The sequence below is a fragment of the Augochlora pura genome, chromosome 2, assembly GCF_028453695.1.
Source record: "Augochlora pura isolate Apur16 chromosome 2, APUR_v2.2.1, whole genome shotgun sequence".
NCBI classification, from domain to species: Eukaryota; Metazoa; Arthropoda; class Insecta; order Hymenoptera; family Halictidae; genus Augochlora; species Augochlora pura.
Genome location: NC_135773.1, coordinates 11,538,135 through 11,565,389, shown reverse-complemented (window position 1 = coordinate 11,565,389; position 27,255 = coordinate 11,538,135). Strand labels below are relative to the sequence as shown.

The 27,255-nt window shown below is 35.7% G+C and overlaps 4 protein-coding genes across 5 annotated transcripts; all 4 read left to right on the top strand.

Moving 5' to 3' along the window:
* Positions 1-3,136: 3,136 nt before the first annotated feature.
* LOC144473670 (farnesol dehydrogenase-like) lies at positions 3,137-7,501 on the top strand. The gene is made up of 5 exons (XM_078187764.1): positions 3,137-3,463; positions 5,136-5,262; positions 6,127-6,259; positions 7,063-7,209; positions 7,304-7,501. Exons 1-5 carry the CDS (start codon positions 3,169-3,171, stop codon positions 7,358-7,360), a joined length of 759 nt encoding a protein of 252 aa, XP_078043890.1. The 5' UTR covers positions 3,137-3,168; the 3' UTR covers positions 7,361-7,501.
* A 106-nt stretch (positions 7,502-7,607) lies between these two features.
* LOC144473682 (dehydrogenase/reductase SDR family member 11-like) lies at positions 7,608-10,044 on the top strand. Its single transcript, XM_078187788.1, has 3 exons — positions 7,608-8,709; positions 8,813-8,853; positions 9,424-10,044. Exons 1-3 carry the CDS (start codon positions 8,546-8,548, stop codon positions 9,507-9,509), a joined length of 291 nt encoding a protein of 96 aa, XP_078043914.1. The 5' UTR covers positions 7,608-8,545; the 3' UTR covers positions 9,510-10,044.
* Positions 10,045-12,184: 2,140 nt separating this feature from the next.
* Positions 12,185-14,323, top strand: LOC144473677 (farnesol dehydrogenase-like). Its single transcript, XM_078187775.1, has 5 exons — positions 12,185-12,523; positions 12,876-13,002; positions 13,108-13,240; positions 13,727-13,870; positions 14,064-14,323. The coding sequence occupies exons 1-5, from the start codon at positions 12,229-12,231 to the stop codon at positions 14,112-14,114; spliced, it is 750 nt and encodes a 249-aa protein (XP_078043901.1). The 5' UTR covers positions 12,185-12,228; the 3' UTR covers positions 14,115-14,323.
* Positions 14,324-18,043: 3,720 nt separating this feature from the next.
* On the top strand, positions 18,044-26,684 carry LOC144478445 (arylsulfatase I). 2 transcript variants are annotated; one of them, XM_078196325.1, is made up of 9 exons: positions 18,044-18,080; positions 22,613-22,857; positions 22,987-23,217; positions 23,460-23,615; positions 24,015-24,177; positions 24,666-24,823; positions 24,900-25,035; positions 25,257-25,696; positions 25,999-26,684. In XM_078196325.1, the coding sequence occupies exons 2-9, from the start codon at positions 22,624-22,626 to the stop codon at positions 26,500-26,502; spliced, it is 2,022 nt and encodes a 673-aa protein (XP_078052451.1). In that variant the 5' UTR covers positions 18,044-18,080; positions 22,613-22,623; the 3' UTR covers positions 26,503-26,684. The 2 variants fall into 2 exon arrangements, with proteins under 2 accessions (XP_078052451.1, XP_078052449.1); XM_078196323.1 differs by having other exon boundaries at positions 23,913-24,177.
* Positions 26,685-27,255: the final 571 nt, after the last annotated feature.

Sequence of the window (27,255 nt, the reverse complement as noted above, 5' to 3'; positions counted from 1 at the left end):
AAAACAGTTCGTCCTTTTTAAAGAGTATGCAATTATTTTCAAACGTCGCCAGTTGCGCAAAACACACTGGCACACACGTTATACTAGAGATCGATATTTCACATGTATTTAATACTAAACCTACCAGACATTAAACATGTCTAACCTGTGTTGCTTCATACAAGCTACCAGACCGAATTTATTTAGACATGTTGCTATAATTGTTATAATGTATGTGCGTTTGAATTATGAAACTCATTCAATTATTACCTATGAAAAATAACTTATAATTTCAACAATTTCAAAAGACAAAATGTGGAACCGGTCACTTTAACCAACAGGGTGGATTTAGTATTATTTAACTATGGATACTTATTTAAAAATAATCTTTTCTATGAAGACATGAATAAGTTCATCATAATTTTCCATAAATTATAATTGTTTTACGTGCAATTTTCTAAGCAGTAGCCTCGTCATTTACGTTTTTGAGTGAACGACAACGACAGTGAAAAATTTCGATTTTAGGTAGCCAAGGTGCCTTGCTATATGAAAAATAAATTTTTGTTTATCTTACTTTCGAATATGCGTATTTTGTTTATCTTACTTTCACGTTAAATACGATTTTAATATTTATATTTTTACTACAGGTTTACGCTTACATCATATGATAAAGAAAATGTTAAAAATAAATGCGATAGTGTATATACTCCTTAGCATTTGCTGCTTTAAGTTCATTTACTAACCCATCAAGTACTATCAAATGTTTCATTTATGATATACCTGTATATCATTTTAATCCAAACAATTTCTTACGCAGAGACAGTTGAGTTGTAAGACACTTCAACACTTCGTTCTACCTTCTACTATTCTGCCATTTTACTTAATGGACTTCCTTGATCAATTTCATGTATTACGTTTAATTCTGCTAATATAGTACGTACACGAAACTTCCACACGCTATATTTCTCTTAAAAGTTAAGGTTAAGTCCACTAATGTTTTATCAAGTGAAGCAAATCACTTTTCAAGATAGAACTAACTTCCTCGCTACAAAATATCTTATAAAGCGCAATCCTATCAAAGATTTATCTCCAAACAAAATTCTATTGAATAATATAAACAATATGCCATGATTTTACAATAAGACAAAGAAAAACCACTTCTCGTTAAATAACCTTAGAAAGGTAAAACAATTGTAATCTATACAGACGGTAGTAAAATCGATAACGTCGAATCAGTGGGCATTGCTTGGTGTTGTCTTCAATTCAATAACTTAGAAAAAGATAGTCTGCTTAAACATTCCTCAATCTTTACTGCAAAGTGTTACGCCATAAACCAAGTGTTAAATATTCCAAATTTGCACATTGGTACCAATTTCCTCATTTTCACCGACTCTTGAAGCACAATTAAGGGTCTCCAAAAATCAATCTTTTATTCCAAATGCAATAACTACCTCATTGAAATTAAGGACAAATACATTAAATATTTGAAAAACAGTAATAATCAAAACTTCATTCAATTTATCTAATATAACGCCTGCACAAGTTTTTAAAGTCCCATTTACCGATTTCACTGATGTTTATAAACGTCAAATACGAATGCGTAATAACGATTTAATAACGATAATTTATAAACAAGGTTTAGTTAAAGGGTGTAGATTATTTTCAATACTATTGCAAAGATACGAATAAGCCATGGTATAAAGGATATAAATTGCCTAAAAACTTACTGAAATATCTTTTATATCTTTAAATATAAAATAAATAATAATAAATATAAAATATATTTATTAAGGAAGGTATAAAATATGTTCTCTCTTTATGAGATGTCTTCGTTAATTGACATGATTCAACTTGGATCAGAAAAGATAAAATAAATTATCGAATGCCTTAAGTCATGTCATGTAGAAAATAAAAAACTATTTGCTAGGTTGACTTTTGTATTCAACCTATTTGTTAAAATTCAACAAAGATGGATTGCCGGGTTTCGCGGAATGATATATTTAAAATAAAAGTTTTTTATAATGAAAAAATATTTAAGTTACAAGTGAAGTTGTATTTATTGCATGTACATTGTCCCATGTATATAACAATAGCAGAATGCATTGGCAAGTTAGTGTTGCGTATGAATTCTATGCACTATGTACAGGTGGATCAAATAAGTAACGTTGGTTACCGGTTTGAGTAGTGGAATCGGTGAGTCGATTCTAACATCCTTTGTCGAACACGGTATTCAAGTGGTTGGTCTCGCGAGACGATTGGATAAACTGGAAAAATTGGACGAACAATTGCATAGAACCAAGTTCTATCCTGTACAATGTGACGTTACTGGGTGACGTTGACATACTACTGAACAATGCTGGAATTCTGATTACGAAGACGATCATTGATACAGTAGCGTTCTGATTGTACTATTCATTTTCTTATCCAGTAAAAATTTCAATAAGCTCGCAAACGCATATCGAAATTCTTAAATTCTTGCAATCTTTTAAATTTCACCTACTTATTCTTCTTAGCTTGCAAACTTTCGATATGAATTAAGCAACTTTTGCAACATATATAATCCGAAGAAAATAGTTAACTGCCGATATTTATTATATGACAGGATGCACTGCGTTTCTTAATCGAATTTGTGAATTTCGTCGAAAATATCACGGGTGCCATTAAGTTAGTATTTATTACCTTCCTGTTGTCTTATAAGGAACAAAATTATGCTGTTGTGTAAAATATACAAGAGTTTAAAACATATTTTAAGTATTATACAAATTCAATACATTCTTCTGTAATCTTAACAACAGTGATGATTGTGCAACTAAAATTTGTATTCGTCGCGATCTATTACATCGCAAAGTATAGGAAGCTTCAATACTGCTAATTAAATAAGACTATAAGCTAGTAAATTGTTCCAATATCTTAAAAAATTCAACTCATTTGCTTCACTTTGAAAAGATATACATATTGCGACTTAAACTGTGTTCAGAAGACACAATTTTGTCGTAAAAGCAGAAACAGGAGGTTATACTTAGTTTGCTACCGAGGATGATATAATTAGATGACTTGTCCGCATCAATTCCGCTGTGAACTGTTGCCCTGACTTTTTTATACCATATAACACTGTCACGGATGGAGGGGACATCTGTATAAAGTAGCAACAGGACGTATAGCGATATCAGTATAATACTACCGTGTAAGATGGAAGACTGGGCTGGTAAAGTAGCAATTGTGACTGGTGCCAGTAGTGGAATCGGTACAGCGATCGCCAAATCTCTTGCGAAACATGGTGTGAAAGTAGTCGGTCTTGCGAGAAGGAAGGAGAAAATACAGGAATTAGCCAACCAACTCGGCAAGGACAAATTCTACCCTCTGCCATGCGACGTCACGAAGGAGGACGACATTCTGCGAGCCTTTAGGTGGACTGAAGAAAAATTCAGTGGCGCTGATATCCTTGTAAACAACGCCGGAATGGTCAGCACGTTGGCGATTATCGGTAAACATCATCGTTCACCCAATTAATCCGTTAATTGATAAATTTGTTGCTTCTCGTTCAACAGCAACTGGATTTCAGAAATGATCCGACGTTTGCTCGAAAAATAAATGTGTCGATTTTTTAGTATTTAACCGTAAACATACTGGCTACCGAATGAGACTGACGTATATTGCTTCGGAAGAATGACGAGACTAAATCTATTTAAATTTTCTATAGAATATTTAGTAAAGTAAAAATGTCTTTCGAGGATACCGAGTCTAAGCTCTGATTTACGCGTAAAATACAAAGCGTCTAAAATGTTTCCATACAGGGTGGTTCACCTAACTAAAGCCAGCTAAATATCTCCTCTAATTGTGGAAGTACGAAAATTATTTTGTATGCTATTATTTTTGTTATTATTTTTATTATTATTTATCTCCAAACAAAATTCTATTGAATAACTACCCTAAACGCTTCTAATGTATATTGTTTTATAAAAATGTCAAGATTGGATTTACTTAAACTTCTTTTATATTACAACATATACTTTAATAAAGAAATGTACCAAAGTATTTCTCCTAGCAGTATTTTTATAGTACCAGGAACTGTAAAGGCAAGAATCAGAAACAAAATCTTTTAGAATATTCATAGGTCTAGTGTTAAACACGTAGTTCTTTTTTCATTGCAAAATTATCTTTAGCAAATATTCTGTTAAATGAGAAACAACGGAAGAAGAAAGAATGAATTCAGAATAACGAGAAACGTGGCAACAGTGATGTAACAATGCAAATATTCAACATTAATCTTAGAAGCAACGCCTATTATAAATAAAATTTCAGCAGTTGTTTCCTGATTGAGCAGACTTTGATGCATCTAATAGTATAGATGACTAATCTTCAGTTTACGTACAGTCAGCCAAAAAAGTCTTCGTACACCTTCTGAATACAATAACATTTTTAAAACTGCACCGAATGACTTGAATTTTAGTTTAGACGAAAGCCCCTTACTAGCCCCTTGCACTACTTTGACGAGTCTGACTCGTGATGAAAGTTTTGTGCCAAACATGAATATCACCGGTCTGACTCGTTATCGATATTTGGTGCCAAATATAAATATCACGAGTCTGACTCGTTATCGATATTTGGTGCTAAACATAAATATCACGAATCTGCCTCGTGATCCTAATCTCGGGTCAGCTCAGGTCCATTCTTGGTTCTCTTGAATGAGATTATATGTCCCCGTATAAGACTAATAACGACTATGTAACTCAGTCGTAAGGTATTGTATTTCAAATTGTACCACTCGAGCTCCACCGCTCGGCACCTCCCGCAACCGTTCCGACGGCCAAGTTTGGCACGGCTTTTTCAGAGATTCGCGGTAGTGCAAGGGGCTAGACAATAACTAAAATGTTTTCCTTTTAATTTTGTTATTAAGTGGAATGGCAAATAAAATAAACAACTCAAATGTTAAATGTACAATCATGAGAAAACAATTGTCGCGCCTTAATTTTATATTTATCGAATATGACATATTAAATGTTTTTGTTCTTTAATTCTGTTTATGTTTTAATGAAAGATATTATAGGCTCTTTTCGATCAATTTAAAGTTAATTATAATCTGTTCCACTACCTTATGGTAATTTTTCATTGAAATTGTTGCAGAAGAATGATAAACTATGTTTCTTGTATGATAGATGCACCTACTCTAGAGTACCGAAATGTAATCGATACCAACTTAATTGCACCCGCAATATGTTCAAGAGAGTTCGTAAGAATGAACAAGAAACGCAAGACACGCGGCCACATATTCAATATTAACAGGTGAGATTCGTTGCAAATTTATGACGCATTTATTGCAATCATTTTCAATAGAATTTTTAGACTATATCTTAATATTACATTGTTCCCTATTACACGTTGTATGTAATTGACGTACGAATATGTTTATTGTTTTACATGCAGTAATAACATCATAGGTCAATCGATATATTCGGTTAGGGAATAAGTTCGTAGCGTTTTTATATTTTCTTTTATTTTACAGCGATTTGTTGCTGTTTGACAAAGTGTATAATATTCATTCGATAGAGCTGTTTCTGCTCTATAAAACTGTGTTAATAGTTATAACAATAAATTAATCCATTATTTACTATTCATTATTTATTTATTTTTATTACGCGATAGTAATAAATAAATAAAGGAATAATGTAATTTCCGTTCTTGTAAACGTCAAGGAATGTTCTTTTTTTCGCCAAACCCTTGGTATCTGCAAGCGGACAGCTCGTATGGTTATTACGGTCGCCGACCGTGTATCGCTGCAGCCTCAAAAGTAATAACAAATTAAATGACTAAGTATATAGATAAATAATTAAACTAATGTTTAGTAGAGCCGAAACAGTTCTATCGAATGAATATTATACACTCTGTCAAACAGCAACAAATCGTTGTAAAATAAAAGAAAATATAAAAACGCTACGAACTTATTCCCGAACCAAATACATTAAAACAATGTATCTATACAGTTTATCTATAAATTACTGTTATATACTAATCATTCTAATTATAACGCATTTAAAAAGTGTATAATATTTGTTCTACGGACGTAAATGATATAACTTCGCCAACCTGTTCTGGTTGATTCATAAATACAACGTGAAAAGTAAATTAGAAGATTCGCTCGATTTACAGTATACTCGGACATTATGCGGAAGCCATTCAGATCCCTCTCGGCATGTACGGTGCTAGTAAATACGGTATCACAGCTTTAACGGCGGAGCTTCGACATGAGATAATCCTTGCCAAACTTAACATAAGAGTTACGGTAAGTCTTTTCGTTATTAGCAAGTATGTTTATTATAAACATTTCATTCAGTACCCGCGATAAAGCGCTGTTAAATTAGAAATTAAAAATAGGATGGATAAGTACAGCACAACGCTATGATGATCGAACAAAATTATAGCTGTCTCGGGCCGTATTCACAATAACAAAGAATTGAAATTGAGCAGTAAATGCGATACGGTATAATTTGTTAACAACTAAAACGGAGAAATAACCGACGAAGATTTGCGCTTTGTATTTATTTCAGTTAATTAAGTATTAAGAGTTCAAAGTTTGTAATAGTTGTGTTCAGTTAAATGTTAAGTCTTTAAAGTTTGTAATGAGCTTATATCTACAGGGTGTTTCTAAATTATACATACTCCGGGGAATGGGGGTTTCCTCAGGCCATTTCAAGTAATCTTTTCCTTTGCCGAAATGCAATCCGCGGCTTTGATAACGAGTTATTAACGAATAAAGTTGGCTGCGCACGGACGATTTTTCGTATATACGAAATACAATTATATAATAATTGTATATATAACGTAGTTAAATTGCAACTTGTATATGGCTTGTATCGCGAATCAAAGTTACAACCTCATCGCTAAAAATATCAAGCTTAAAGACGATTAGCGAATCTCTAATCGATAAGGCTGTTCATTAATTGTCTCACACATATTTCGTAGGATTGTATGTTGCTTATTCTTAATGGCGCTTATCTCCTTATATCTCCACACTACACTTATATTTCTACACTCTCCGTGTGCAGTATAAATTAATAAGTAAAATGAATTATGGTTTGTCTACAGAGTATCAGTCCCGGAGCCGTGCACACAGATTTAATTATAAATGCATTCCAGTTTGATGAACAAACCGCGCAGAAAGTAGCAATGTTGCGTGATCATGATATAGCTGATGCAGTGATATATGCCTTGGGAACGCCGGAAGGTGCAGAGGTACTAAACTTTCTCATAAGAGTCAATATAATTACATAAATAGTCGTTAACACGGTTTGAAGCAGAGTGATGATCATTGACTATTATTTTGTAGGTATACGAGCTCACGATTATACCTCAAAATAGACCAATCGAGGTTCCGCAAGCATAGATTTTGTTTTCAAATATCGCGTAATGTGTATATTAAAAGAATAACGAAGACAGTTAAATTAAACAAAAAGAGAAAATGTGGAATATTTGTTTAATGCAATCAAATTTGAATTATCCACAATAAATATTATATTGTGCGCAATCCAGAAATATGATATCCTAGCGTATAAGTATTATTCCTGAATTTAACCTCCCAAAAATTTCCTTTGTATCCTGCATTTCGAGAAAGCAACATATGCTTTAGAGTTTAGAGTATAAACTCTAGACAAAACTATCGTCTTACTTCACCACTTCTAATGCTTGAATACCGGCGCGAGCCGATTATATTCAAATCGTGAATGAAATATTGAACCAACAATGTGTCCCTCATAATAAACTTCGAAGATCATTGATACCATGGTGAAGAAATCAAAATTTATTTTTTACTTTCTGATAATCACTAGGAAATTCTTGTAAAGCGTCACTTTACAAATAGAAATCTGAAGACTCACTTGTTCTATATATTCTTCCAGTCTACAAGACTCACAAAGCGAATTTTTGTGAAAGCGTGTAGTTTTTAGCAAACCGAAGTATTGCACGGAAACTGAAAACGATGCAAAGATCATACTGGCCTAAACGATAGGGGAAAGGTTCCTGAATATGTTAGTATCGATATCTATACATACTTTGAAAAAATGCCAAAGTTGCGTATTTTCTACGTGATATTTTCGCACATTTATGAGAAGCTGTGATCGCAAAACAGTGGTGGAAGGAGAAGGTATGCTTTTCGCGAGCCGCAAGTTGTCCATATGGTATCATTCCGTATGACAGTACAGAGTCAAAAAGTTAAATCAACTTTTCTATCAAGTCATTGAATTCTTTCACACTTCGAATAAACTATAAATATGAGATAGTTCTGCAGGAGAAAATGAACGCTTCTGCGACTGCAGTTTACACGTTAAAGTACCAAAATCATTTAATTCATGAAACTGAAGCTAGAAAGTTAAAATTTAAAATTTACCGTAATAAAAGTGAATTTAACTCTTCTGTAGCCTAATAATTCTGTAGTCTTCTGTAGTCTCCTTCGAAACTTCCGAATTTCTTGTCGCCGCTATACTTTCCTCGCAAAAGGCGCAAACCGTGTATACCTAAAACCATTTGTGGAAAATTCGCAAGATTTCAAGTTCTGTTCAAAAATTTTTTATCGATGAACGCCGAAATTATCAGTGAATATTATGTAACAGAGAAAACTGCTGAGGATTACCACAAAGTATTAGACACGAATGTTATAGGTCCTGCAATATGTGCACGAGAAGCTATACAATCGATGAAGAAGCGAGGTGTTGACGGACATATCGTTAATATCAATAGGTTTGTAATGATTCGTATAATTAAATGCGTAAAATCAAAACTCCGCGAAGTATGATATAAAGTAGAATGTTCACATATTTTGTATCTCTTTGTTAATTTCTAGCATCGCTGATCACTATGCAGAGACGATAACGATTCCGATGGGTATGTACTGTCCTAGTAAATATGCTCTAACTGCTTTAGCTACTGAACTCCGCCATGAAATTGCGATTGCTGATTTAAATATCAAGATAACGGTGCGAGTTTATCTCATTTGTTTGAATGGGATCGAATCGATTCGACGTATTCATTACTCAATGAAAACGTGTTGAAGCAAAGTAAGAAGACCAGTACAACAAATTGCCAGTTACTGGTGCCGATAACCTGTTAACATTTTGATCCACATTGCTGCTTCTTTCGAGATAACGTATATAGTGATGATTGATGTCTCTTGAAACGACGAATTTTGTCAGACTGTTTTATTTATTTTCTCCGTTACTATATCGTGGAGGCAAAATCTTTTCAACTAACGCTATTTTCGCCATCTCTGTGATGCATGAAAGATATTTTGACTTACAGTTCATAATAGTTACTCTACCGATATCTTCTTCATAAGAATAACTTATATTATTACATGAATTTCAATAGATATAATCTCTTTCTTTATATGAATTTCAATAGATATAATCTCTTTTTTTATATTTATAGAATATCATATAACCTCTTTCTTTATAGAATATCAGCCCTGGAGCAGTGTCGATAGATATGCAGAGAGACATCTTCAAGAAAGAGACGAAACAGTTTCGCAATACTGTACTTGAATAAACTGCAAGTTGTATAAATATAACGTGTAGTGTATCATTTCCTCTGTAGATGTCCTAAACGTGTAATCAAGAACGGAATACGACGATTTTGTTGTTGTGTGCAAACGCCATATCGGTTCTTTATATTTTTATCGGGTAATTGACAAATACGAACGAAACGTAGCTGGTAAGATTATTTGTGAAAATTTTCACGTTTAGGGTTATGATTATAGTAAAGTGGTATAAACTAATTTAAAATTATATATCTTTTTGTAAACTAGTCCAAATGACTTGAATTTTTCTGTAAATATTAATGGGATTAGTTCACTCTACAGCGACTGAAATATTTTTTAAAGATTTACTATTACTTGGAGAATAATAATGTTAGAATACTGTTGTTTTTCCACTTTTCTTTTCATCTGAGCCCATAATGAATTTTTATTTCATTGAAATCGGTTGAAGCATAGTCAAGCTACAGTCACTCAAACAAGTAAAAATTATCTGTTTTAGTCGAAGTTCATGAACAACTGTAATTTCTGCGATCTTTAATTCTGCAAAATTCATGTTAAGATCAACCGATTTCGATAGAGTTTTTATATTTTTTGTATTCCGAGTAATAGTGAAATATAAAAGAAAGATTTAAGTCGTTGTATATTGAAGTAGTTCCTCTATCATTTACAGAAAACTCTTAGTCATGTAGAGCAACTTTACCAAATTTACAGCATTTTAAAATTGTTGACTCAGGTTTGATTCATACTGTGCATGATGTAATTTGGTGCAATACTCCGTTTTGCTAAACATCTTACTCACTCTTGTGTTTTGAAGACTTGGGCTGATAGAGAGAAATTACTTTCTACAAGAATCACTCAGTGATCAAAACACTTATTAGAAGAAAAAATGTATGTTGATCTGTCTAATACGAATTTAAAAATAGATATTGTAGAACTTCGCAATTGCACGTAACTGCAAAAAAATTGTAAAGTAAACGGAAAAGAATTCTCTGCAACGTTCTTAGGTAATTGTAATAATTATCTAATTACTTATATCTACTTATCATTCGACATAATACGCTTGGGCAATTTGTAGCTCATGAGTCGCACATTATTGCTTCCGTCACTACTCGTTAATTCCCACCACGGCGATAAGTATAGATTGTGTTACACTGCACTACAAACACTATAGCAGACCTCTGCAACATTCTCGTGCTAGAGATCAAAGGTCAGTGGCTAAAGAAGCCATTCACATCTTCATCTTGCAAACAATTCGTATTAAGATGACCTTTGAATGTGCAGATTTGAAAAGATTGATCATCTCGCTGAATTTATCAACTTTGATCAACTCTTCGATCAACTCATTGTATTTTTTTACATTTTGAATAAGATATGAACACGATACAGTTACTACACAGGAGAAAATCAATCCTCTTGCAGCTGCTGTTATCACGTTTACCTGTTGATATCAAAGACATTTAATTAATGTAACCGAAGGTAGAAAGTTAAGATAACAACGCTACTAACGTTTGATATCTTACAATTGAAAGTAATCTTAAAATGTAGTTACCCGTTAGTATTACCCACATGCGCCCAACACGGCACCAGATATGTTAACACTTCAATCTATTATTGAGATAAATGTGTTATATTGTGCTACTGTAAGCTTCAATACTATTATATAACTTTTTAAATATCAAATATCTTTCACGATTAATAAAATAAATAAAACCAAAATAGAAACGAAAATTTGACATTTAACTACATTTTTATGACCGAATGATAGGTCGGTAAAATGTTAATAAAGATGATGGCTGACGCTGGCGAGGGGTTTCGCTCTCTATATGTATACAGTCAGTCCCATAAGTATTCGTACCCTCATTGCTTATAAGAGAAATCTGTTGAAATCAAGGGATGTAAAATCAACCCAAATTCTCTTTTGAGCATTTCAACCGAGTATGTATATTGTTACAAGGTTACAAACCTCCATTGACTCAACGTGACATACTGGGTACGTGATCCAGAAACTGCGTCACACTCATACACGATGAATTGAAATTGAACAAAAGCTTGTAGTATATTTCATATTACCATTCAAATTTAATTGTCAAATTCAGTTATTCCACTAACTGATTCAAAACAGTAGTTAGTATAACCTACAGATACGTACCATCATTTCTTTTTTTTTTTTTTGTTATGTTAAGAGACAAGGAAACTGAAATCTCTACCATTTTATTCCTAATGATTTGTCGGTGGCGAAAAAAAACATTTGCTACTGCACGAATTTTCCCCTAGGGACAGCCCGGCAATGAAATAAGTAGATTAGCTCACGAAAACATTATCCTAAAACTTAATGCTGTCGTGGTCATGACATAAGCACATGCCAGTGAATAACATGCCCTAACATGTCGCTTTTTTATCGAAACAACAAGGTCACATCAAACCTCTGGCCACGAGAAACTGCTAGTTCTTCGGCACGTAACACATGATATCAAAACCTATGTCTCTTCAACTCAATCCCGCAAATGCTTACAGTTACAGTAATCGCGTTACAGTAATCGGCGAATCAACCGACGTTGGTATGAATTACACACATGCGGAGAATAGAACAAGTAAAGTCGTGTGAATGACGTATCAGCGTACTTGACCCTGGTGGGATGTATGAGTTATATACAGACCGCGGCGAGTATATAAAACCGATCGAGATATAGCGGAGATTGTCAGTCTGGAATACAGGATCAAGAAGCATGAATCGTTGGGCCGGCAAAGTAGCAGTGGTGACAGGCGCGAGCGCCGGCATAGGAGACGCGATTTCGAGAGCTCTCGTCAAAGAGTCCGTCAAAGTTGTGGGACTCGCGAGGAGACAAGACAAGCTTCAGGAGCTAACCGACGCACTCGGCAAGGATAAATTCTTCCCGGTCGTGTGCGATGTCCAGAAAGAAGAAGACATTGTGAAGGCGTTCGAATGGGTCGACGAGAAACTTGGCGGAGCGGACATCGTGATTAACAATGCCGGAGTTGCCGATATGACGAAAATCATTGGTAAAATTGATCGTTCCAATGTTTTAATTCCTGCGAATCGTTTTCYGTTGTGACAAATTTCGGAAGTGTGAATCTCGTCTGAAAGTACCGGCTAGGAGGTCGACGCACCCATACGGGAGTTCTTATTCACGGTCAATAACCGCTACACTGATGAATGACCTCAATTTTATCTTAAGAATGCATAGTCCCCTGCGACACGTGCGAATTTCTCAATATCGCTGTACTTTCTTCTTGAAAAGCATAAACCATGTATTCCAAAAAACATTTTTGATAAATTCGCAAAGTACCAAGTTCTGTTAGAAAATTTTCGATCGATAAACGCCGAAATTATCAGCGAATTCTTATGTTACAGACACACCTGCAGAGAATTACCGCAAAGTATTAGATACGAATGTTATAGCTCCTGCGATATGTGCACGAGAAGCTGTACAATCGATGAAAAAGAGAGGAGTAGACGGACATATCGTTAATATCAGTAGGTACGCAGTAATACGTATACATAAATGCGGAAAATCAAAACTTCGTGAAGTACCACATGAGATAGAAAGTGCGCATATTTTGAATCCCTCTTTTCCTATTTTTAGCGTCGCTGGTCACAATGCAGAGATAATAAAGGTTCCGATCGGCATGTACGGCGCTAGTAAATATGCCCTAACTGCTTTAGCTACTGAACTCCGTCACGAAATTGCGATCGAAGAACTAAATATCAAGATAACGGTACGATTTCACATCATTTATTTGAATGGCGACGAATTTATTGGTTGAAATTCTTGTCTCACTGAAAACGTATCGAAGCATTGCAAGAACACCATCACAACATATTGCCACTAAATGTCTCGTTACTAGTGATGACGATCCGTTAACATACTGATCCACGATGTTCATCCGTCGAGATACCGGGTATAATGATAGATGATGTCTCTTGAAATGCCGAATTTGATCAGACTCTCTCTGCTTTGTTCACTTTCTTCATTAATGTATCGTAATGCCAAACTCCTTCCAACCAACACTGTTTCCGCCATCTCTGTGTTGTATCGAAGATATTTCGTCATGGTGTATGTTCCATCTATTTATCACAGTCCAGAACAGTATCTACCGATACTGTTACATCAAGAAGAATCTATACTGTTATAATATACTTATAATATACTTATATGTACTGTTACATCAAGAAGAATCTATAATGTTTTTATATTTGAATAGAATATCAGCCCTGGAGCAGTGATGACAGATATGATCAAAAATGCATGCAAAGCAGTGGATGTTACTATCAATATTCCGATCTTACGTGCCGCTGATATTGCTGATGCAGTGCTATACGTGTTAGGAACTCCTCCGTTAGTAGAAGTAAGTACGAATGTATGAAACCATGATGCCTAAAATGCTAAAAAAAGGCCGGTTTTCTAGTGCAACCTTCGTTTTCAATGACACGCAGCGTGTTATGTTATAACGAAAGTATAGTTTACCCATTTATCTATTGATAAAAACACAATACTCGCCGTTCGTATAGCAAACAAATAACAATTTATATTCCTTGCAGGTTTACGACATTTTACTATCGCCGGTTAACAAAGATAAGATGCATAAATAAATACCTACGAAATTTCGGAACTGTGCTCACGGGAGCTGCATCATCTTTGAAAGAGCTCTTCAATTACCGGATACGATCATGGAATAAAAGTGTGACGTATTTATTGTTTTCACTGATACTACCATTTATTGCCGTGTAGTTTATTTGCAATAATTTTCAAAACTTCAGAGATTAAATATTGGTGAAATAAAAATGATGTATGTTCTCGACGTGTGAAAACGACTGGCTCTTTTGTCTATGCGATTGTATGTTTGCATGGCTATCTTCCACCCGAATCCAGAAGTATTTTTTACATTCGAATTGAAATCTTCTTGCTTTATGGTTACTTTGATATTATAAACTTAAAGCTTGGATCTTTCTCGATCTTTGAGTCAAACGAGTTCTTTCAGCTAAGGTGAAAAATCTATTTTTCATTTGCAATGTGTTGACGTGTCCCTTAAATTAAAAATTCGCTAAATATGTATCGATAACGATAAGTCGGATTCACTTTCTATATCGACGAATAGCGGTCTCCGCAACAGGCACCTCTCGAACGTAAACAAGCACTTCGAGACCTTGTTGGTATTCGCCCCGAACTAGTTTGAACCGAAGTGTTAAGGTTATGCAATGTAGATGCCATTTCTCTTTTTTTCTTAACGAGGGAAACAGTTAAATCAATATGAAAATTTATTCTGCTCAGTGAATTGGAAATATCTGCACCAATTTTTCGCCATTCTGCCTGTATAACTTTGAATATTTTTGGCAGGCACATAGTTAACATTCGTCTTGAAACGCTTAAGCATCAATTTGAATATTCCAATATTTCTTCGCGATAATTCTTTCTAAACGATTCCTTCCTTGTTCGCTAACTTCCAAGTGTTTCAACAACAATGACCTGAATTTATTTCATGCGCAGTTTATCTCGGTCCATTTAATTAATTATTCCCGGAATACTAAAAATTTGGCGTTATTTTATGTTTTAATATCGTAACCGATATAAAGTAATCGTGTTACATTGTAAGAATATTTGTTCTTTGGCCAAAGAATTCTCAGGAACAATTAAAGAACCTGATAATAAAAGTCGACAGCCTGTTTATTAACGACACTTGCATGAACGCTATTAATTGTAGATTCTTGGAAGGACTGATGCTACTCGTAATCCCTTTAATGTGCTCACACACAATGCTCCTTTGCGCGCAACATTTCTGAGTCTTAAAAAACGTTTCACGTATCCTCAGCCTATTTTAAATATCCGGTTGTTATACTTTTTGTACAGTTTTCGTCGATCGTCTTTGAATTGTACGCTGATTTAAAACAGAATTGGTGAAACAAGCGTGCAGTATAATTGCATCAAATTACATAGTATAAACAATGAAAAATCTATATCAAAATTAACGAAGACTATGCAAAAAAATTTGCAAACGAACATGTTTCAGAATAATTTACAATTGTTAAATAAACTTTACTGCACGAAATTGTTATAATACCTCAGGTAAAGTAATTGTTCAAAATCGATGAAATTTTTTAAATTTGATCCAAGTTTGGTACGCTGCACAACGCTGTACACGATCTTTGCGTAACATTAATAATTCGTGAGAAGCATTCGACAACGGTTAAGACAAGGCGAAACGTTCAGGAATAATGTATAGCGTTCTCAGGTTCCGCAGAGAACCGAAAAAACCAACTGCGATGGAAATCGTGATTAACGTTCAAGGTGTTTTTATAGTCGGTGGTCGTTGGCGTGTATCCAGACGAATCTGTTACACTCTGTGCAATTGAGAGAATTGGAAATTCCATGCATATTATGCGTCCTTATTTAGATAAAAATGTTAACAGAAAAAAAAGGACACTCCCATTAACAAACGCAGAGGGAGTACTGTGACTAATTTTATTTTATCCGGCAGTTCTTAATAGTTATCGTTTAATATTAAAAAGTTTCGGAGGATTTAAAACCGGTATAATTGTTATACCAGTATTCTACTCGTAAGAATAGTGTTATGGGTTTAGGTGTAAACCCATATAATACCAAAATCGTTTCAGCACTGCAACGTATGAATACCGAAAACGATGTACGACCGAATATTCTTTCGACGCCAGTATTAATTAAATAATAGGTCTTAAGTAGTACGTTTGTAAGCCCTGTTAATCTTAACTATAACAATACTAATATAATATTATGTCAGTAATACAAAAATATTAATATATTTCCGCAGAATAAAATATAGCATAATTGTAGCCAGCATAGTACATGGGTATACTACTTTATTATTCATGTTAATTGTAAGGAACATAAATTAGAAGCAAAGGTCTTTCATCTTTTAAAATCTATAATAAGTTGAGAGTATTGTAACAGTATCGTTATATTTTTTAATTTACTCTCAATCTTGCACATCGATTAGTCATTTTTATCATAAGTACATAAAATCTGCTGACTAAACATCATAAACATCCTTGTAATTACTACGGCTTCGATGTCATAGCAATTATGGTAACGTATATCAGTTTCGACTTTGCATATACAATAAAATAACAGCATTTTTAAAGCTATGCTTTAAATTACTTTGAAAATTATAATCCAATAAGTAAACCGAAAAATACCCGTATTTTACATTTCAGTAAAAATAACTGGTACAACGCTCTCGTTGGCCATAATCCAGTGTTTCATTTTTCATCCTCCGTGGGACAAAACGAAGCGCGATTTCGTTATTCTATTTCGTTCTATTCCCATCTCTAGACTGATACTGGAAAACGTGACTTTTTTTGGAATCCTCTTGGCTAGAAACCAAAAACAATAAACATCATGGTTCTTGTTTGCGAATAAAATGGCGTGCAATGCAAGTTTCTCATGTTCCCACTTTTCGTTCATTTTTAGTTCAGACTCTCTTGTTTCTTTTATCTTCGCCGCCGGCAATAGTTACAGCGTTAATGGGAACGCGAAGTTTCGTTTAATGGACGCAGCGAATGTACAAAATGAATGTAAAGAACGAACATGAAGAATAAATGTAACAAACTAATAGTACAAAATAAAGAACTGAATACAACTTGCGTCGATTAAACATCTATGTAGCTTTAATTAACCGCAGCGTGCAAACGTAAATGCATAATAATGCGCTGTTTAAAATTCTAATTTATATTATGGTGCATAAGCATATCGAAATGCACAAACTTTTGGGGAATAGAATTGATTATCTTGGCTTCCATTACGTGGATAGAAAGCTCTCCATACAATCGACAAAAATGAAATGCCACACAAAGTTGTGTACGTATTTGATGCCAATGTTGAATATATCGAATAGAAACGGATTCTAAACGGTGATTGTCACTTTAGATCGTCGTAGAAAGCGTTTCGTGTCATTCGAAACGCGATGTTTTACTTAAACGAGGCAGCAGACGTGGACTTACGTAGAAACTACGGATAGCCGGGCACCAGGCCGTACTTTGCATTCCTTGGCGCTGTCAGCTTGAAATGCATTTAAATAGTGTGTGAATTAATAGAAAGTCGTACCCCGTGACGTATAAGCCCAAAATGCAGACTTATTCAGCGGATGGTGACTGATTAACGAGTTTTGCTTTAATACTCGATGCTGTGCACGGCGCGTACAACGTTCCGAACTAAGTGTTGCATATTAAACCGCAGAAATTCGGTCGGATTCACGCTTTTGTATGCAGATTTAAAGAAATTGAAAATATGAAACTTAATTATCAATTTATCGGGTCCACTCATTGTCAGACCGTAAATTTTGTTACATTTATAAAATACACATCGAGATGGAAACCATCGCACAGTTCTGGCATAACTTGTCGGTACTTCTCTCTTCTGGCTATCCCACTTCCCATTCGATTATCTGTTTTATAACATTGTCCATCACGGTCGAAATACAAAAACTACTGCCGAGGTTGCGCGAGCTCGCTGTTTAAGCGTGAATTATTCGAATCGCAGTCTCCTACGAACTGGTGGACAAGAAAGTTGCTTCATTGTGTTTCGAGGTGAGCCGGTAAATTCCGTCGTTCTATGTATGCAAATTATACTCGATCGTTTTATACAAATGAATTAATTATCGGTAATCAATTTGTAAATCCCAAGATACGGTAATCAGTGTATTACACAATTTATTCAGTGTTGGTGCATCAGGGCGAATACAGTGTCAAACGAATTTTTTGACATTCGATTATGTAAATTTTGACTATGATGTAAACGTATAGTATAATAATAATAATACATGCATATTATTGCACTATTATTACATTAAAGTAAATCACAAAAAATAATAAATAACGTACACGCAGCAATATGTAAACATTATACGTAGATTGTGAAGAAATTGGTAATTTGTGTAAAAATTGATTTTCCATTAGTATTACCATTTTCCAGTTATCAGTTCGTGTTAAATATTTATAGGAATAAATTACAATAAAAATATTTATACAAACAGAGATAGGGTAGTAATATTATATAACTGAAGTGAAAATTAGATTCAAGCACTACGTGTCAGTTCGTAATTAGATTGTTGACGTGCTTTTGCGAAAGTATAAAATCATGTGAAGTCATTTATGAAAATTACATCCGCGGCAAAATCGTCTCGAAAAGGATATAAAGCTCATTAAACTTCTGCAAACATTATGTGCTGTATTTTATTATATAATACGAACGCGAACTTCTTATTCCACCTGCAAGGTTTCACCCGCAATCAACCCGTAACACAATATTGCCACACAAACTGTGCGTTTTTATTGGATAATGAAATGCTCTTATCAATACGCAAAAAATACTGCACCGCAGGTTGTAATAAAACTTAACCAGAAAAGTTGTTGCACGTGTGTCGATACGGTGCAGCGAAAGAAAAGATTATGCCACAATAGGGCTGTTCTTTTCTTGTTCCTTTCTTGTGTGCGGTGAAAGCAAGTCTTTGTCTCGACAAGAGCAAGAGTGAAATAACGGTAATAAACTCAGGTGACATAACCCGGTTTTTTGACGCTCGAATAATGACACGCAGATCTATCGAATTGTTTTCCAGAAGAATGTCGGTCACATGAAAATGAAAGAATGATTTAGAGGGAGGGAAAGCTGAAACGCGCATGAATTACGTGTGAAATAGTCGTACTTTAACGAACGTGTAACCACGCAGGGTGGAAATGGAAGCGAGTACAGTGATATATATTTCGATAAAACAGAGAAGACGAAAGTAGTCGTACTTCTCGTTCTGTCCAATACACTGTGGATCTGATGCACGTCAATTTACGGAGAAATAGAAAATATAATGAGTATAAAGTAAACAATACACACACGTGCTTTTTAACTACATTAAACTTCAATATATTTAATTTTGTCACGGATTGTAGTTCGAAAAATTTCTATTTGGCTAATAATGATGTTCACCAGCGTTCGATAATCAACTTTTGGAATACCTATTGATTGAAGTTTAGCACCTGTGCGGCGAAAAGTAATTCGTCTACATAGACGTAAGTAAAACCATGATAACCAGAATATGCAGCAAGAAAACCACGAAAAACGTGTAGTCGTTTTTATCTGTCGTTTCTTCTCTTAACAGCCCATTACAAGAGAGCTCTTAGATCGCGATGTTACTGTTTAACATTATTACAACTTAGCACGCACAGCTATAATTTACTAGAAAACGAGCATAAGTCGTTCATTTTCTATAAATACGTAATACACGTTCTCTTCTCTATAATTAATTCTAATAGCATATTTTTACCATTCTCGTTATGTTTTGCCGTAATCATGTGAGAGGTTGCTTGCAATCAGGAAATATTTTTGAGTATTTATGATATGTTATTCTGGTACGTGATCTAAATATGAATTACTATTTACTAATTAAGAAAACTATTAACTGGAACACAAACTATGGTAATCCGCCCGCTAATCATCGCGTACTTTTTCTATTAACGTAACCGCTTAATGAGAGGTGTGTATCTATGGCCGGTTCGTGAAATTCTTGGACGCGCTCCGTGTAACGTTTTTGCGCACTTAATGTGCCGTGGAAACCACCTTGCAAATCACTGCTGTCCGCGGACGCCTCCATAATTTCGAGGAAGATACGAGAAATCTTTTTTCCAATATTTCTCCCACCTCGTTGATGCCGTTCAATGCACGACTTGGCCTCGTTAAAATTTCAGACATCCCCAAATCCGACTATACCTTATCCCGATAAAAGGAAAAACCATTCTCATGCATTAAGTCGATAGACGAGCCCCGACGGTTCAAATCGAATTTTCCTTTATGCGAAGCAACGGACACGAAACTCCGCATAATTGTCGTACGATTACCGTTTCAATTTCCCGCGTGTTAGGCGATGTTAAATAATGAGAATGAATCAGGGCGTCACGTGTGGAATCATTGTATAGTTGGTACGTGACAGATGGGACAAATCGAGCAAATCGACGGCAATTAGCGAGCCGATTTTCGGGTCGATCCGTTTATGAAAATCTCGACGTCGTCGCAATTGGAAGTTTAATTATCCGCCGCGGGATCGGCTGGTGGGCAAATTTTATTTACGTTCCCGTCTAATTATTCAAATTATATTTGGCAAACAACGGCAGCGTTCGGCTCGGTTAGGTGAATTATCGCGGCGAACACTCCATATTCTATCTGCGATAACCGTTTCCATTAAACAGGTGCTGCCTCCTTCTCATTATTTTCTCAAATAGTAACCAAACTTTACGCTACTTGCACATTTATATTAGATTAATAACGCTTCGATAAATCTTTTCCAAATACTTAATCGTAAAAATTTTTAAGAAAATCGAATGTTGCTTGTAGATTTATAAATCGGAAAAAAAAGTGTTCAGTAAATAAGAAAATTGTTCTTTTCTTATTTAATTTATGACGGACGGAGAAGTTCCAAGCATATTTTTTGACTCCTTTCTGGGGACGTATGTTGGCCGGAGCCAATCAGACGATTCATTGAGAGCACGATCTAGAATCCACGTTACACTCATACACGAACAATTGTAATTTACCAGCCTATTTGGTTGTAAAATTCAATTATTACGTTTTCTACTTCGAAGCAGTACTTGCAGAGATACACCTTTACCGTTTGAGGTGTACCATAATTACTTTTTTTTTAAAGTCACATGGGAACCAAACTTTAATCTCTACCCTTCTATTCCCAGTGACGCCCAAGTGATGAAATATATACAATATAACCTAGTGGCATCCGGTGAAGATATAGACATTAGTTAGTCCACGCAATTTCCGATCTACTGATATCCCGGTGATGAAATAAGCATCAGCTCGTTTACGAAAACCTACTCTTAGATGATGAGATTAACCCTACATCTTGAGGCACTTCACTGAAAGTGAAATTCTATTCCATTTCAATTCCCATAAATTACTCTATCATTTAGTTTGATGATGAAATGTTAGTCATTAACACAGAAAGTCTTCAGCCTTCCCGAATAATGCCCAGGCCATTTTGATTTTGTAACACGATCAGAATACTTTCAGGTTTCTCGGTAGTTGAGCACAACGTGAAACGTCCTTTTAACGGAAATGCGTTTCTTCCGCGTTACGAATGTTTACCGATTCTGGATTTGTTAGATGATTCTTCTCGGGCGTGCCTCGCAAAATCGCTGATACCGCTCTAAGTTTTTCCCACCGTGCTCCACCTCCCTTTTTCCTTCCCCGCAGGAGTACTTTCGTTATGCTCCAGATCTTCCCTTTGCTCCGCGTGTTTCCCCCATCGTGCAGAAAATCCAAAGTGATAATAAACCAAGACATCTCAAGTTTCCCCAGTCAGTCGGTTCTCGCGTTGCAAAAGACGAGCCCGGACAACTGATCTCTTTCGCCCTATTCACCGGGATGATGGTCCACAGACGCAAGCGCAAAAAATGGAGATCTTCCCGCTAATAACAGGGTACCTTTCATCGTCGCCGATCTTTCACCCTCTTTGCCATCGACGTAAGAGAAACTTTTATCTGGAGAATGGGACTTTTCGACGCGCCTATTCACCGTTCGTTAAAAACAGTCTTTGATTATTCAATGTTGACATATTGGCGTCTTTCAACGATTGTGTGCACAGTTAAAAGAATGTTACGCGGTATATCTAACAAGTTTGATCATTTTCTTCTAAGTCACAACTCCAGGAAATGAATAGACTCCGTTACACAAGATAACTTATTGATTACCCAATACTATCACTACCATCGCGTTGTTGAAACACCGATTAAGAATCCCCTAATTGTTAAGAATTTTTTTATCTCGTGAATCGAGTGCATATTTATCTTATTTGTTCTTCCACAGAGAATAAGATGGACGCATAGGCACGAGAGGCGTACTAATGGATAGACAAATTATTCGAGTCTCATACAACAACACACACGGTCAATGAATATTCAGATTCGAATTTCTCGAAAAGAGAATCAGAAAATAAAATTTAGTTTTCACACATAATCATCCTCCGTGCATTTGAGTTACAGTTTTCTCATATTCTGTATCAAAACTGCAGCTGACATTCTTTAAGTTCTATCGTTTTTGTAACATTTTATGTTTTTTGTTCTAGCATTTTTCGAGATGAATGTCTCGTTGGTATCAAAACTGCTGACGCTACTGGTACTGTCGGAATGTTTAGTGACAAGCGCAGTTGCATTCTTCTTCTCATCGTTCGTTTCGAAGTTCACGACAGAGACAAATATTCCGTCGACGGTGAACTTGAAACATGGAAATGCGAACATCGATGACGATAACGAATTTCGTCGCAGCCAAAATGAAAAGCCTCATATCATCATTATTCTCGCCGACGACATGGTGAGCTTTTAAATCACTGTAATATTCGCGGAAGTTCGAAGAAGTGTGTATTGGAAAATGCAGAGTTTATATAGCGGGAGAACCTGTTCGCGTTCGTGTGGAAAATAAGTATATAATCTCATATTTCAGGGATGGAACGACGTAAGCTTCCACGGATCGGATCAGATTCCTACGCCAAATATCGACGCTCTCGCGTACAACGGGATCATCTTGAACAGTCATTACGTGCCTGCATTGTGCACACCAAGTAGAACTGCTCTAATGACCGGGAAAAATCCTATTCACCTCGGCATGCAACATTCTGTTATTTTCCCGGCTGAGCCGCGCGGGTTGCCTTTGAACGAGAAATTGATGCCTCAGGTTTTTAACATTCTACTGTCTTAATAGCTTCCAAGAGACGCAGAACATTTATATTTATCGCACAGCTACATTTACTTCACAAAAAGTTAGAATGTTTTTCGAGATTCAGCATTTTATTTATGTAGTATGAGTTATTTATTTGGTTATGAGTTATTTATTCCTTTTGCGGATTTACTTGTTTCGTATAAGATTCTACCGTGAACATTGTAGTGCTATATAAAGATCAATGATCCGTATTGCAGTACTTAAAAGAAGCAGGCTACAGGACTCACGCTGTTGGCAAATGGCACCTTGGATTCTATAAGAAAGAATATACACCCACGTTCCGCGGCTTCGATACGCATTTCGGCTATTGGAACGGTCTCCAAGATTATTTCACGCACATTGCCCAAGAAACGGTAACTATCTAATAAATAAACTTTACGAGCCACTCATTTATATTACGAACCCGATACAACTGTTTCAAACAAGAACACCAAACTTCTGGAATGACTTAATAATATATAAATTCGTGAACATATGTTATTATAACAATACCATTTACAGCTTTTTTGACCCACAGCAAATTTTGTTAGTTACTACGTTATCATAGTAAAATATTTTCGTAAAGATTCCTGAATTTTCGTTAATTGACATCAGGCTCCCAACGCGTTTCAAATTTAGATAAACTATTCCTTAATTGACGCGTTCCGCAGGGCGATCAATTTAGTTATTTTCGTGGTTTCGACATGCGACGAAATCTTTCCGTTGCCTGGGACACTATGGGACAATACGCGACCGATCTTTTCACGAACGAGACGGTGAAATTAATCAAGGAACACGACGTGAATCAACCCATGTTCCTGTATTTGGCTCATCTGGCGCCTCACAAAGGAAATCAGAATCAGTTGCTGCGCGCTCCCGACGAAGAAATTTCCAAGTTCGCATATATTGTAGACCCTGAAAGGAGAGTTCAAGCAGGTAACTTCTGTATGAGCCGGATTGCAAGATACCTTAATAGACCTCGCAAAATCATCGACAAACAATTCGTGGAAGATCTAATTGAACAGCTGATGACGAACTTTTCTCACATTTAGATTTTAATCTGCAGTTGCTGAAGATTTTCATACATTATAAAAACCCGTTCAGTGACAGTGACTTGTTAACCTGTCAAGTAATTATTCCGCTTTTGCCGATTGCTTCCCATTTTAATTGTTGAATTAATTAATTCTCGTCAAAGTAAAATTCATTTCAATACATGAAATTCGATAAGAATCCATTTCATATATATTATGCGAAATATTGTACTTTTACGATTCACTTTGAAATACTGCTTTACGTTTACTGCTAACTAAAATGATTAGTATACGTAATAGAAAATTGACGAAGAGATAAAAGGGGAGAAGTGTTAAAAAAAATTTCGACCAAAAGTGTAAAGGAGTGACGGATTACGAATTTTTTGTTCGTAGCCGTTGTGTCAAAATTGGACCAGAGTGTCGGCGAAGTGATGGACGCTCTTAGGACCCGTGGAATGTTAGAAAATAGCATAGTGCTGTTCATGAGTGACAACGGCGCACCAACCGAAGGTTTCCTGAGCAATCAGGGCAGCAATTATCCGCTACGTGGCGTAAAAATCGATTTTGCACAATTCAGAAAAAACATCGTGTACAAACCGCAGAGCTGAACTTTCGATAATTTTATAGATGAAGGATAGTCCCTGGGAAGGAGGGACCAGGGGAGTGGCAGCCATTTGGAGTCCACTGATCAAAACGCCGAGAAGAGTCTCGAATCAGATGATGTTCATGTCCGATTGGTTTCCTACGTTGCTGTCCGCGGCTGGTTAGTAAATAACTCAAAGTAACGCTTACATTAATGTTCACGATTTACCTAATGGAAGCCTACTAATGGCACTCTCGCTAAGCCGTTGAACGATATAATATCCTTAACCATACGTTTAAGAACTATGAATTAATTGTCGATAATTACTAGGTAAACTGTGCATAGTGTCAATAGATCAGAGATTTTCGTCACAGCTATTTATCCCGATCACGCGTTTTCAGGAGTGAACTTAGGGCATTTCAGTCACATCGATGGGTTCAATCTTTGGCCGGCTCTGGTGTCGAACGGAAAGAGCCCTAGATCGGAGATTGTGATCAATATAAACGATGTTGACAAGTACGCGGCGATCAGACGAGGTGACTTCAAGTACGTGATCGGTCAAACGCAAACCGGCGGCAAGTGGGTAGGCGCGACCGGAAATTCATCCGAAGGAGTTTCTCCGGAATATATTCCCGACAAAATATTGCATAGTAAAACAGGCATCGCAATCTCCGGCGTCGTAAACGCTAGACAAGCAATAGAGTTGAGAGAAAGGCGAAAACGAAACGCAAGCGAAGCAACTTTGAAAGCAAATTTCCGGGAGAAGATACTAACCGGCGACAAGATACTGGAGTTGCGGCGAAAGGCGCAAATCAAATGTACTACCAGAAATGAAGAAAAGGTTTGTGGAACGATCTCGGAATTATATAGATATGACTATAAAACTAGGTCAGGAGAAGTATACGAAAACTTTGAACACGATACAGACTTTTTAACAATTGCAATTCTCTATTATTGGTTGGTCCCACTTTACCAGAAACTATAATCATATCCACGATTACTATACACGTCCCTATTTTTATAAATGATTTTAATCGTTAAAATGAATGAAAATTGTTTTCGTCCAAACTAAGTGTTTTTTTATGGTAAAAGTAACGTATAAATATCATTAATTTTTTACTAATATTTTGTTCTAATCCATAGATCGTTTGCGACCCTCTGAAAGCACCATGTCTGTTCAACATAGCGAAGGATCCTTGCGAAATGGTGAACCTCGCCGAAAAAAGGCCATTAATTATGGCGATATTAGAAAAAGTTATAATAAAGCATAGATTCACGGTTGTGCCGCCTATGAATTTAGATGGTGATCCCAAAGCGAATCCAGCTCTCTGGAACAATACATGGACCAGCTGGGACGAGCCTAATCCTTTAGCACTCAGTTATATAAACACGGGTGAATTTAGATTGCACCCTGGACCAGCGGATATTTTAATGTCCATCATAGTTTGTCTTTTCATACTCGGTGTACTGACATTAATTATCTTGAGGTATAGAAAATCGAGTTCGAAGAGGACAAAATCTGTAGATCATCGTAATAGCCATGAAACGATCGCGTGTACCGATATCTATCACAGAGAGTCATATCCGGTCCATAGACTGCTAGAAACTAAACCGAGTCGCATAGTTAGTCTCGACGAGATGAATTGACGTTTTTCTGTAGCATACACGAGGTCACATTGTATTTAGATGCTCTAATACTTTATCGCACTTTTTTTTAACAGTTTCAAAATTCTCTTTTATTTTCGATCGTTTTTATATTATTCTGCTTAGATACCAATCATATAAATAAGGTATACATTATGCATATGCGTATATGTATATACGGTGTATATAAAAACGATGAGATTGCAGATTTGTATACACTTATGATAAGTTCAGTAGATTTGAATCTCTCTATCCGTAAAAATTGTTATCACGAGAAACAAGATCGCGATTTCCAGAAATAACTGCAATTTAATACCACATATTCTACATTTTTACGATAATTAAGATAAACAGAACAAAATATTCACTAAATATTACACCAAACGATTACAAACTCGTCTCATTTCATTTGACTCAATAAGTTAAATTACGTGCAATCCACATGGTATGTAATAGGGCTATACCGTTGATGGGAGAGCTATAATACAACTGAATTATGCAAGTACCGCTTGCTTTGCCAAGTTTGTCGTTCTTGCGAGTAGATTATACAGTATGTAGTATTTGATTATATGAGTTTATAGAAAAGGTTTTGAACCTTTCATAAGTATCCAGTTCAACCGTGTCTACGATTCTTTTACATTGTTTGAACAAAATATTACTTACCGATGTATCTAACCGTTATACTCGTCCATGAAGATGAAAACTGACGGAGCTGCTTTAGAAACAAGTCAGTTTTTACCTTAGGTAGTAAAATCT